Source organism: Aspergillus caelatus (genome assembly GCF_009193585.1).
Source record: "Aspergillus caelatus strain CBS 763.97 unplaced genomic scaffold BDV27scaffold_66, whole genome shotgun sequence".
Taxonomy (NCBI): Eukaryota; Fungi; Ascomycota; class Eurotiomycetes; order Eurotiales; family Aspergillaceae; genus Aspergillus; species Aspergillus caelatus.
The window spans coordinates 64,395-77,425 of NW_022475329.1; the positions used below are offsets into that span (position 1 = coordinate 64,395).

Genomic DNA, 13,031 nt, shown 5'->3' on the forward strand with positions numbered 1-13,031 from the left:
AAATCCAAATCCAAAAAGAATCCAAGAATCCAACCCCCCCCCCACCAGCAGGGAAGAAGGTAAGAACCCCGACCCCGAACCACTCGGGGACCCAACTTTAACTTCCACCCCACCAAAATCGGCGATCAAATTTCATGACTAAGACGGGTTTACCTTTTCCTTTAAATATTCGGTCGTCAGCCACCAATTACTAACTACTACCTAAGAACCTTACTCTTATATAATTGCCACACTACACTACACTACACTACACTACAACTACTTCTCCTCCAGTACATATACATATCCATATCCATATCCATATCCATATCCAAACTCCAATTTCAAAATGTGCATGAAGGCAACTTGTTCTACCTGCCGTATGTCCCTCTTACTTCTTTTTATTACTTTAATTTCTATTTTATTGGATCCAATGATCGAATGAGTGAATGATTGAATGAACAATAACTGACTAAGAAAATAGACAAAACTTCATGGTGGGGTTGCGGAGCGCATATCCCCTCTGTTTTGGATGCCGTGCCTGAGAGTGAGCGCTGCACGTGTACACCCAAGGTTGAGCGGGATGGAAAGGAGTATCCGCCTAAGGCTGAGAAGGCGTGACTAGCCGGTTGTTCAATTTTCTGAGAGGGTGTTTTTGGTGGCGAGGGGAGCCAGTTGTGTTTTATAAGGGGGTGGTGATATTGGGGGGTGGGGGGGTGGGATTACTGGAGTCTACTGTCTGTGTGGGTTTTGTTTATTTGCTGGGAAAGAATATATATTCCTTTTTTATATTTATTTATTTATTTATTTATATACGGCTATGTTTTTAAACTGAATTTGGTTGACTATGGTAAAGTGTAGAATTAGGCTATGCCTCGACTCGAGAATGCCAGCATCCGGATCCCGATACGTGAGCGTGCGTCTTAGGGGCTCTCTTGCCGAATGGTCTCATGGTGCGGGCTCGACGGTGGAGGGAGGAGGTGGTATTCCGCTTGGGGATCGAAGAGAGGTCGTTGGCATAGGTGGCTACGGCGAAGGCTGTGGCTTTGGAGTTGATCAGGAAGGCTTCATGGTTGAGGTTGGTCATGTTGTCTCCCACGGCGTGGTAGTTGGCGTCGTAGGCCACGCCGGCTTGGCCTCCCCAGTGGCTGGCGTTCTCCTCGGACATGATGCCCTCGGCGCCCGTGAAGAGTCCACCGGCCGGGATGCCGTTCAGGATAAAGGCTTCGTAGTCGGAACGTCCGTCGAACTGGGTCGGGATATGAGCCAAGTCGATGGAGTCGAAGTAGTCCTCGAACAATTTCTCGATCTGGGCGGAGCCGGCCGGTCCGCTCTGGTTGAACGCCGATCCGTCGCCGTCATAGATCATGAGAGCGTAGTTAGGCGAGGCGATCATATCGAAGTTCAGGTACAGTCGGATCTTGTTCAGCTCGGTGGCATTCAAGTGGGAGACGTAATAGTTGCTGCCCAGGAGACCGAACTCCTCGGCCGTCCAGAAGAGGAAGCGCACGGCATTCTTGACCGAGTACTGCGTCAGCGCTTTAGCAACGACCAGGTTGCTAATGATGCCCGAGCCATCGTCGTTGATACCGGGGCCCGCCTCGACTGAGTCCGTGTGGCCACCCAGCGCGACGACATTGTTCGGATCGCCTCCCTTCGTCTGCGCGACAACGTTATACGTCGTACGGTTCTCCTGCTTACTATCAACCCAGAGATCCACCGATACTGATCCCGCCTCAGCAAGCTTGATCAGCTTCTGACCATCCTCCAAGCTGATACCGACGATGGCCGAATACGGACCCTTATCACTCTGCGCCGCGCCAAGAGTCCCCGCCATGGATCCTGCCACATTGTTATAGACAATTGAAGCCGCAGCCTTGGCTTTGGCAGCGAGCACCGACTTGTCGCCGAACGGACATTCTCCACGTTGAATAAGGGCGACCTTGCCGGCGACATCGGATGGGTAATCCGCCTCGCTACATCCCAGGTTCTTGACCACGGCCACGTCGGCGGTCACTTCGACGCTGGGACTGTAGGTCATGGTCTTTGCCTCCATCTCCTCGTCGCCCACCTTGAGCGTCTGGTCGGCATTGCTCCACAGGTGGACCTGGGGTTGCTTGTACACATCGTAGTAACCAGTCTTCTTCAACTCCTCGTAGAGGTAGTTGACCGTGTCATCGTGGGCTTTACCACCAAAGACACGATTGCGCTCGGGGTAGGCATAAGCAAAGTCCTCGAGCTGTTGGGATCCTTCCAGCAGATCTTCCAACTGAATGTCCTCTGGGAATTCGTCCTAGAAATGAACCATTAGCCCAACTAACATACAACATACAACACCTAACACCACAAGAAAACCAAGAAAGCCAACAAACAAAATCTTTTTTTTTTTCTTTTTTTTTTAGAAAAAAGAAAAGAAAAGAAAAGAAAAGAGAAAAGAAGAAAAGAACCAACCGGCGAAACAAGCGCTCTCCCAGCCAACACCCCCGAAACCACCGAAGCCCACAAAAGCGACCTCATAACGATATAGTAACAGGCAAATAAATAAAAATAAGGCTAAGGCTAAACCCAAACCCAAAGGATAATTGAATCAAGCACCTCTACAAAAGAAGAAAAGGTATGCAATTCCCCAGGGGTCCCCCCAGTCTAATTTAAATACCCTGAAAACACAGTCGCTACTACCCTTTTCCCTAATTTGCTAATTTGCCATCTCTCCCGTCCCAACCTCTCTATCCCCCGCCCTCAATGTCCTTTACTTCAAGTTTCTACGCCATCCGACCAGAAAAGCACGCCTCGGATTATAATTTGTGAGGGGTCAAAGGAGCCAAGACCTTGGCGGAGATAAGAAGTCGGACAGGAATGAGCCAAGTTGAGGGGCTTGCCCGACGGTCCACGGCGGAGGAGAAAGACTTGGGTTGCACTGGCCAAGAAATGAGGATGTATTATATGATGTGATACGAGGGGTTTCGCCGATGATGAGGTGGTAAATGGGCAGGACAGAGTATCATATTTGATTGCTTGGCTTGGCTGAGCGACTATCCTTGCTTTTTTTGAGATCGGGAGGGGGTTTCGGGATGGAGGTTGTTTTTATTGGTGTAGTTTTGGGAGGGGGGGAAGTGAGGAGGTTGTCTACCTTGAGGTTACTTAGGAGGTTGGTGTTTCTTTTCTTTTCCGGATGCTTGGGTGTACTTTGGGTTTGAGTTTGGGTTAGGGTTATGGTTGTGGGGAAGTGAGTGGAGGGATGTATGCATGTATGTAGGTAGGGTGAGTATGGATAATCCTGGCTGTGGTCTGGTCTGGTCTTTTCCTTTTTTGTTAATTTATTCTATCGATTTGTATACTTTAGGAAAGTAGATATTGTCGAATGAGGAGTTGTTCAAACTATACCTGTTACATATGGGAGTTACTCACTTATTCTCCTCTGCAGCCTTTCTAACTATCGTCTATAGTATACTACATCCGATACTAACCTAGACTACGGATTACACCCAGTCCACCAACCAGACGATATTCTCTTAGGCAACAGATTACAGTCTCTAACCACAGTCTAATCCAAAAGTAAAATAACAGAAGTAGAATACCCCGTACAACCAAAACCTCACACAAAGCACAAACACCCTATCTACTCACCCTCACCCCCCATCCAAGAAATCAAGAACAAAAAGAAGAATGCCGTCTCAAGAGACTTAAGCTCGCATGGCCCTAGCAAGGATCGCCAGATCTAACAGCACGAGTCAATTCTATCTCCAAAGGTCCTCGCTGATCGGCAGGGGAGCCTGGTTTGCCAAGAGTATGTTGGAGGAACATGATAAATAGTATCTACTATCTACTATCTACAAACTAGAGTACTATTCAAGTTGAAGATGGGAAGGTTTAAGAGGGATGGGTGTATATGCTTCTTATGGTTAGGTGGTGCCTTCTTTTGCTGAGTAGATTCTATTATTTCTCGGTGTCCTTCGTAAATGGGGATAGTCTTTAATGAGATGCAGATCAGCCGAAGAGTTGAATACTAATGTTCTTGATCTAACCCACAGGCATGCAGTCGCAGTAGGAAAGCAACGAAGTAGTTGAACGTTCCGTCCGTTAATGCGCAAATCGAAAATCCAACCTTTTACTCCCCGTGTCAGTCGTGTTATTTAAATAATCCTGTCGTTGCTATACCACTATCAGTGACCTATTCACAATCAAAAAAGAAAAATAAAATGGAAAGAATCTCACCTCTTCAGTCATGCTATTCCACACCCTCTCCCGATGCCGATTCCTCAACACATAGTACACTTTCGTCCCGATAAAGAGCAGAATGCCTAGAATATTCAGGGCGAAGAGGACGGCGTTACCCCGTCGGTATTTTGGCTTATCGTCTGCTCGGTAGACGTTGTTGCCGATGATGTTGCCTAGTTGGACGCACACTGTATCTCAATTAGTACCATATCTACATTGTCTAGTAGAAGTTAAAATAAAGAAGGGAGAAATAGTGAACTCACTGTTGTATAATGCCGCCGAAACAGTCCTGGTGCCTACGTTGTTTGAATTCTTCGATGCCCAACCCACTACTATCGCATGACAATACGGATAGGAAAGCAATACCGTGACAACGGCATATGTCCCCCATGCATTCTCCATGGTCCCGGGCCAGAAGCGCAAAGCTATGACGCAGGGCAGCGTCCAGACACACTGGAGCATGGAGGTTAGGGCGCGCTCGTTGAGATAGCCGCTGAGTCGAGTTAAGGCGAGTAGAAGAATAATATGGCCTACGCTGTTGGGGATTGTGAGGAGGTTTGTCACAAACTAGTTTACTTGCGTTAGCTTTGGTTTCGATGACTATGGAAAGGGGACGCACAGTGTTAAACCCGAGATCCTTTAGGGTCAGAGTGATGTACGATTTCACCGGTACCATGGGAGTATAGGCAATAAGACCGATGAGGTAGATGGGCCAGAGATCGTAGTCGCAAAGAGCGTTCCAGAGACGCCTTGGGGTGATTGCTTGGCGGTTGTGCATGTCTCCTACTCTGTTGTGAGCTGTGTGCTTTAAAACTTGCTTCTAGTAGTGCTACCTTTGGAGGGATCATCTCGGAGGACGCGATTAACGACAATGCGGACTTCGCGGTCGGTGAACCAGCCCTTTGGACGGAACCATTTCTTCGTCTCGACGGCTGAGGCGGGCATTCGGAAGAACGAGGCCAGTCCGATTAGGAGGGTTATTAAGCCTTCGATTAGGAAGAGCCATCTATTTGCGTTAGGATCCGTTGTGAATGCAGGGGATGGTACTGACCTCCATCCAGCCCACCCGAGGACACCTCGCATGTGGAGGATGCCGAATGCCATGAATGATGTGACGATCGTTGTCACGGACAGGGCGGTCCAGAAGATACTATCTCTTGTTAGACACTCCATTGCCGGGCAGGAAAAGGGCTGTACCTCAGTCGAGTCGGGAGTTCTTTGCTTGTATAGAAATAAGATAACCAGAGGACGATGTCCGGGATGAATCCACCCTGTCGTCGTGTGAGCCCAAACACTTTTGTATGGCAGTAAAGTTTACCTCTAGAATCCCTAGCAGTGCCCGCGTCGCATAGAACGAAGACCGCCCCATCAGGCCAGCTTGGCAGGTGGCTACTATAGACCACAGGGAAATCTGCATAGGAATCCATCGATCGGGGCCGATCTTCTTGGATATCAACTGAGAGGGCAGCTCAGCTAAGAGGAATGAGATATAGAATATAGTATTCCCCGTGTTATAATCTGCATAATATCTCGATTAGACGCTGATCCTCCTCAAGATTCCACGAGAAACCTACCATTGGAAGAAAGATTAAGATCGTCCAACAAATTATCAGACACAGCCTGAACCAAATTCCCCCGATCGACCTGCAACCCAAAGAACATCACACACTACACAAACATCAGCCACAGTCAAGCAATGAAGCCAGAAAAAGACCTACGGCCCATAAACAAACCCGCCAATCTAGCTTCCTCACCAACGCCCTCTCCTCGTCCGGGGTCCAAGTCAACGTCGGATCGAAAACATGTCGACATTCATACTGCGCCTTCTCATAGATTAATGCATATCGCTCCGCGACCTCCGGATCAGCAAAGGGATTATTCGTCTGAGAATCCACCGACTCCTCATACGGCTGTGTCTCCACTTGATAGGTGCCCTTAGGATCTGTCGCTGGTTCGGTATAGTAGCGGCCGTTGTGGTCGTCTACCAACTTCTGAGTGACACCCTTGTCGGTAACCATAGTGTAGGGACCAAGCTCTCAAAGTTTGCTCTGGGCATTCTTGTCGTTCTGGGCGGCGGAGGACGTTGTTATATGTGGAGTAGTAGACTGGGGAACCATGTCTTGAGGGGTGGTTTGGCACGCCATATGCAGGTATTGTTGCGTGTAGATAAGATCTGCTGCCGGTTGTTTTTTATCTTTCTTGTTTCGTGGCCAGTTATCATTTAGTTAGGGAATATACTAGCTTATGCCAAGAGGTTTATGCATGTCTGTCTCGATGAGATGGGAAGGTGGTTTTGTTGCAGGTATCGGGAGATTATTGGGGTGAATACTCTCTGCTGGTGAGTAATTGGTTGTTAATAATTCACGGATGGGTCTATCGTAGTTGATAGTTAGCTTCAGAATTTAATAACAAGAGTTATTGTACGTCAGGATATCCATTTCCATACAATAAGATATTTAGATGGTTGATCAAGTGCCGGAATGGCATCATCCTCCCTCAGGATTTGATCAACTTGGCGTTGGCTTGCGTGACCTTTTGGCACGTTGGCGACATTGGAGTCAGAACTTTAGATTGCATATTGCATTTTGATTTCTGAGCCAATTTTGTAATAATAATGCATTCTCTCATCAAGTATCAGGCTATTGTACACACCACTGTAATGTGGAAAATAAGAGCAGTCGTTTGTCTATACGACGGCGAAGATAAGCTTAAAGAACGAGCATTTGCAACAAAAAAAGATTCTAACCCCGAACGCCCCCCCCCCGCTTTCGCTCACTAGAACCAACAGGCAGATTAAAGAGTATAAACTCCCAGACTCCCGCTTGAGAACACCATAAAAGCGAATAAAAGAGACTATTGAAGGACGGCCCAGCAGTTATCTCATGTGCACTTGGAATAAGTATTTCTGGCGGATCTGCGCAACATCGTACACGATGTACTCGTTGTACATCAGTGACCGCGCGTCGGCACTCTTGGATGAGGCAGAGACATCAGGCATTTTCACCCCTTGCAGCTGTGGATTGACAGCCCCAGCATCCTTCCAAGCTGCCGGGACAGTCCTACCCTTACCGAGAGTCGCAATCTTGCCGTCCTTTTTGGCATCTTCCCCAGCGTTGTAGTTGCTGTGGTCCAACTCCAGCATGGGGTCTCCGAGTTCAACATCGCACAGTAGAAGCAAAGCCATACCACCGCTGTTGTAGGAGCAGCAGTAGTTGGCGGATTTACTGGACATGTCCGCAAAGTAGACACCTTTGCCAAACATGTATCCGCTCACAGGGGCTTCTGGTGGCGCAATGCGCAGACCCTGGCTCAAGATACCACCAAAGTTGGTGCTACGAGAACCATGCCACAACAGGCGGCGGTCACTGTTCTTGATCTTCCCGTATTGGGAAGAATTAAACCGATCGTTTTCACCATCACGCTCAATGCGGAAGATATTGACGACCTACATCCAATCAGTACTGTGTTATCGCGAGGAAAGAGGCCAAACTCACGTTGTAACGGATATGATGAGTGGAGGCGCGCGACTGGTTGAGGTAATTTTCCAGCTCGATAAATTCTGTAGAAGAATGGTCCACTATTGCGCGTTAGTAAAATTTGGTCATATAGAAGAGAGGGCGAGAAAAGGACGTACAAGGAGTCATCTCTTGCATCTTGAGGCTCTGGAACTGGCGATCCAGCTGGTGGACTGTGTCGGCGTCCTTCGACTCTTTCATGATACCGTTCGCAACTTCCATATCTGTCAAGGCCTCGAGAAGCTCAATCTCCTTCTTGATATGCTGGTCAGAATTCAGCACGGGAGGTCGATTACGGCCGAACACGTGAGGGATCGTAGTAAAGTATTGGTTGCTGAGGTCCTCCGCGGCTGCATTGTACGTTGTGCCATATTGAGTGGCTGCAAGATTCGGATCCGCAATGAGCTCGGAGAGTTCCTTCAGCTTCAGGAAACCCTGCCTTAAAGTTCGCTTGCTCAGCTTCCCAAGTGGCAACTTTTTAGCATCGTAATCCATGGAAGCCATTGTAGACAGGAAATGGTTCTGATTGAAAATGAAAGACATAAGATCCTGAACCTGTTCGGGCAGTTCGCTCTTCACTTCTGGCTTCTCTTCGTTGTTCTTTTTCGCTGTGCCCTTATCATCATCATCTTCTTCTTCCTCATCAGAGTCTTCTTCGTAGTTGCGTTCGATGAAAGTGTATTTGCCCTTCTTTGGAGGGTCGAGTCTGTCGTCCCATGATAGACCAGACTTGTCCTTAAACTTCTTCTGGAAATGAATTTGTGCCTCAGGAAGACCACCGCTTCCCAAAAGACCATGCTGGCCAGTCTCGCCCACTCGACCCCATCGGGTCCAAGTTTTGAAGTTAGTCCCGGATCTGTCAACCAAAAGTTGGATGCGGTAGAATTTGTTGGCGTTATTGGCGGAAACAGTCTGGTTGAGAGTAGCATCCCAGATCAGGCCTGCTGGGTCAATGTACACTGCGAAGCCTATCACCAACGCCGTTAGCACCTAGTCGAAGGTACATATAGACAGCAATGGAATAGTTACCTGAGAGATAGCAACCCTCGTCAACAGGAACATTCAAGGTCTTAGAGCCCAATTTCTGGGCGTCTTTGGCCTTTTTATTGGAAGTCTCCTCGCTAACCTCGAGCGCTTCTTCGAGTGTACGTTTCTTCTTCTCCTTTTTGTCGTTTTTCTCCTCGTCCTGCTTATCATCTGACTTTGCATCCTTCCTGCTGAGCAAGTAAGGCTTCTCAGGAATTGGCTCTTTCGCGTCTATAGACTCCAGAAGCCAATCGATAGAGACAATATTACAATCGTAGACATTGCAAGCTTGTTTGTCTGTGTTGATTCTGGTAAGCCGAGGTTCCAGGGATAATGATGAAAAAACATATGTGGAATGGATACAAAGCCTACAGATAAAACAAAGATATGAACGGGTCTGAGAGAAACTTACATTTGGAATTGTTGTTATCTACCTCTCTCTGGGAAGTGATAAAATGTGTGCAATCACCTGTCACAGTAGTGCTGAATGTTGCACCCTGACCTTCCACGAGTTTTTTCACATCCGCTGCAATCCCAAAATAGCATTGGTTAGCTCTGGTGTTCTCAATGCTCTACAAATTTAGGGAACCTGCCTTGCCTATAGCCAGAAAAGCTCCCGGCGACAACGACGACAACATCCTTGAATAGATTCTTCTTTGGCGGCATGATTCCAATTAAATCCAGTGATGGACAATGCGGTGTGAGAATAGAATACGAGGTGATGGAACCAATTGATGTAATCAAGCGATAGTGAGGTCGTAGCTTGATGCTTTGTGAGATTGTTGCAAGAGGAGGGAGAAAGACGAATGCGGTCTAATGTGATAGGAAGAAGGCTGGATTATCAAGAAAATAGTAAAAAAGGTGCAGGAGAGAAGGGAAGTTGACGTGATTGAGATATGACAATGGCAGAGTGAAGAAGATGAGATGTCAACAGAGCCGATACTTATTCAATCTCTAGGGGTCCTACCTCGGCTTGGCTGCCTTAGCTAACAGGCCACTAATGGCCGCTGCTGCCTTGTGGTCTACGGCCCTGAACGTTGATTGGCTGCAATGACCCCCGGTCTCAGGCACCAGCCCCACAGCGGCTTCGACTGCCTGGAACTTTTCCTAAATCGATCGGGGGTTCTTATCGAGATCGATGAGGACCTAAACGGACTGATTCTTGCCTATAGAACTGGATTTCCCCTGATCCATGATGGTTCTTAGCTTTCCCTTTCCATTCTAGGTTACGTTGGAGACTAAGTTACTGTAGGTAAATTTACCTTTTCATCTCCGAGGTATTTTCTACGCTCATGTATGTGGAATTAAAGGTATCTGTTTATAAATTATAAAAAATAAAACAAAATTCAACCCACAATCCTTTAGTAGGCCTGCCCAGCTCCTGGCAAATCTGACAATATTCCTGCATATCCGCATGTTTTAGAGAGAACTACTCTGTACATTAGGCAAATAAATGTGTCTAATCACCATAATAAAACTTTCAGCGCGACCTTTGTTCTGAATTTGGAGAAGGTGGGCTCAATGGATAGAACCTTTCGAAGCCAGCTATCCCTCACACTCTTGTGACTTCCTGAAGACGGGGTGATACACAACTGGACAACCTGCAAGACGTTCATGGGAGACGATTTGTGCTATCTAAGTACTAATACTTGTACAGTATTATATATAGTATATGACCCGTCACTCTTTACAGCTGCTTCACCAAATCCCCGGCATTCACACCCCTCTGGCCTTCATAAAGTCGACTAAATCAAAGAAGCTCTTTTTATAGTGACGTTCTTGTGTAGTGCGATTAACCGTCTGCATGCCAAATTGCTGATCGTAACCTCCAAACTCCCAATTGTCAACGAAGGACCACGCATACACCCCTTTAACAGGGACATTGTCCTCATGTATGGCCTTCAGAACTTCGGACATATATGCTAGGTAATATTGGCTGCGAGGCGAATCAAAAAGCTGATCAGAAAGGTCTTTGGAAGCTTCATGATACACAGGAAATCCAAACTCGGTGATGGCGATCGGGACGGGCCAAGTCTGGTAAACGTAATTTATATACTCGCGAATAAAGGTTGTAGCTGTGTAGACATACGACTGCGATCGATAGCCTATATTCCATCCGTAATCATTCAGAGATGAGGTCTCAACACACCACGGCTGGAGGGCTGCAGAACTACTTTGGAGACAGTCTTGAATACTGCTGGTGTTTCCCGAAACTGGCGGGGTCACAACTAAAGGACTGTAAGCGTCCAGTCCAAGGAAATCTATTGTACCCTTGAAGTGGTTGATGTCCTCAGCAGTAAGGGGAATATAGCTGTCTCCCATGAAATACTTGAACGACTCCGGATATTGCTTTCCAAGAACCATCGGGTTAAGATATGAGCCTAATTGAACGGAGTTGTAATAGTCCGCCGCAAAAATATCGGCTTCACTCGTTGCATTGTGCGGGACTCCAAAGTTAGCGTTGAATTTGATGGAAATCTGGCCGGTTCCCTTCAGGTCGTCCTTGTACCAATGATAGACATCAGCATGGGCTTTTAGAATGTTATAGACTGCTTTAGTGGTATTGCCAATCTCAGGGGGCTGGCAAAAGGTAAACCACGTCGGAACACGATCGGCATAGTGCGAGAGGACTATTTTCGCATAGTTGACAAAGGCATCACTGAAAGTATCGTTTGAGTATCCCGCTGTCAGATAGCTGAGGTACTGAAGTTCTGTCTTTGAAAGACCTTCGTCAAGAGCTTGAGGGTAGTCAAAAAATTGCAACGGAAGATCGAAATGAGTGAGGGTGATCACTGGCACCATCCCTTTCTCAATGATGAAATTAATCACATCATCATAATGATCAATAGCCTTTTGGTTCACAGGTGTTCCGGGCATGGCAAAGGGGAGAATGCGAGTCCAGGCAATAGTGAAAGAAAAGTGCTTCACACCCATGGCAGCCACCCGTTCAATATCTTGCTTGTAATAGTAATAATGCTCATTGGTGACATAGGCTTTGGGTTTATCATCACGGACAATGATATCCATGATTGAAGGAGCTTTCCCCTCGTCTGCAGCAGCCCCCTCGATCTGGCTAGCAGAAGAAGCAACTCCGAACACGAAGTCATTAGGGAATTGATAACAATCAGAGGGCCCAAAATAGTCGCGAGGGGGAAGCACTAGCTCGCTACTGGGAATCGGTGTAGGGGATACAGTACTGCTATACACGCTAGTCTGGTTGAAACCGACAGGACGAGCTTCTTTCCATTGGGCCGTCCAAGCGGCTTGACCATACTTGTTCGCGGTGTCGGAGGCGTTCGAAGTCGCACTAGGTTTCCATTTACCCCAGGTGGTGTATGTGAGAGATGGCAACAAAGTGGTCAAGGAGTCCGAGGGCGCAGCATAGGTAGTAAAGGACGTGAACGAGGGTACCGACGTGGCATACCTCACGGTATCAGATGCGCTATACCGGAACTTTCCAGCCACATAAGACGTCGAACTTGTCGGGTGAGTTGAATGGGCTATATTATCCTTTGTCATGCATTGGGGTCGAGCTGTTGCCCCGGTAGTCGTAGTGTAAAGCTGCTGCGAGGCAGCAAGCGAGGCCAATAGCCCAGTAATAACACCCAGTGCCAACATGACTAGGTCCTCATATTCCTGGTTTCAACTACACGGGGTCAATTCTCCTATTTTTATGAACAGACCCGTCCCGAGCTGATCACCAACTCCAGACAACAAAGGTTACTCAACAAGATTCATTGACTACATGACGCAAAAACGCAGGTCTCTCCAAATGACCCCGCCTACGTACCCCGGCACTTGATACAAAGTATTGCTCCCGAATGAGTAGACATTCTTTGGTCAAATTTACTACTGATTGGTTGCCAGACCCGAAATCGCCAGCCCTCATGGTCCAAACAACAAATTACAGAGCACAATCCAAGAAAAGAATGTACCGAAGAAAATACTAAGTGGGACGATCACTTTGCGGAAGAGTTCGATGACATCGATGAACTCCGATTTCCATACACAAAACAATCCTTATACACAAAACAGCGCAATAAGTCAGAGAAGTCCAAACGCGAAGCTAGCCAAGGATCCACTGCATAAGAAGCTTTGTTACCACAAAGGAGGGGATTTCTGGGGTCCCCACATGAAATGTGCCTCTCATTCGACCGTTGGTCTCAGACCTTGATGAGCCCCCAGTGTCCTGAGCTGGAGTCCAGTGATCATCACACCGAGAATGCGGAGAAGTTCTCCATACTCTGCGGATATACGGGTACCCCGCTGGGCCCGCGGGGTTCCAAAGGCTGA

At 47.5% G+C, this 13,031-nt stretch overlaps 5 protein-coding genes across 5 annotated transcripts; 1 reads left to right on the forward strand and 4 right to left on the reverse strand.

Moving 5' to 3' along the window:
- The first annotated feature begins 289 nt into the window (after positions 1-289).
- Positions 290-692, forward strand: BDV27DRAFT_126619 (uncharacterized protein). The gene is made up of 2 exons (XM_032066584.1): positions 290-359; positions 464-692. The coding sequence occupies exons 1-2, from the start codon at positions 329-331 to the stop codon at positions 598-600; spliced, it is 168 nt and encodes a 55-aa protein (XP_031928654.1). The 5' UTR covers positions 290-328; the 3' UTR covers positions 601-692.
- A 96-nt stretch (positions 693-788) lies between these two features.
- BDV27DRAFT_126620 (M28 family metallopeptidase) lies at positions 789-2,581 on the reverse strand. The gene is made up of 2 exons (XM_032066585.1): positions 2,431-2,581; positions 789-2,272 (listed from the first exon to the last, which is right to left on the reverse strand). Exons 1-2 carry the CDS (start codon positions 2,494-2,496, stop codon positions 848-850), a joined length of 1,491 nt encoding a protein of 496 aa, XP_031928655.1. The 5' UTR covers positions 2,497-2,581; the 3' UTR covers positions 789-847.
- Positions 2,582-4,059: 1,478 nt separating this feature from the next.
- BDV27DRAFT_171518 (major facilitator superfamily domain-containing protein) lies at positions 4,060-6,215 on the reverse strand (the record flags this gene model as incomplete). The annotated part of the gene is made up of 10 exons (XM_032075615.1): positions 4,060-4,131; positions 4,195-4,385; positions 4,461-4,764; positions 4,817-4,980; positions 5,031-5,203; positions 5,249-5,347; positions 5,395-5,468; positions 5,516-5,715; positions 5,772-5,865; positions 5,916-6,215. 10 exons carry the CDS (start codon positions 6,213-6,215, stop codon positions 4,060-4,062), a joined length of 1,671 nt encoding a protein of 556 aa, XP_031928656.1.
- Positions 6,216-7,072: 857 nt separating this feature from the next.
- BDV27DRAFT_156763 (putative poly(ADP)-ribose polymerase PARP) lies at positions 7,073-9,404 on the reverse strand (the record flags this gene model as incomplete). The annotated part of the gene is made up of 6 exons (XM_032072387.1): positions 7,073-7,642; positions 7,692-7,774; positions 7,832-8,680; positions 8,742-9,035; positions 9,151-9,310; positions 9,363-9,404. The coding sequence occupies 6 exons, from the start codon at positions 9,402-9,404 to the stop codon at positions 7,073-7,075; spliced, it is 1,998 nt and encodes a 665-aa protein (XP_031928657.1).
- Positions 9,405-10,454: 1,050 nt separating this feature from the next.
- BDV27DRAFT_144334 (glycoside hydrolase family 1 protein) lies at positions 10,455-12,356 on the reverse strand (the record flags this gene model as incomplete). The annotated part of the gene is made up of 1 exon (XM_032070247.1): positions 10,455-12,356. The coding sequence occupies one exon, from the start codon at positions 12,354-12,356 to the stop codon at positions 10,455-10,457; it is 1,902 nt and encodes a 633-aa protein (XP_031928658.1).
- Between the last annotated feature and the right edge of the window lie 675 nt (positions 12,357-13,031).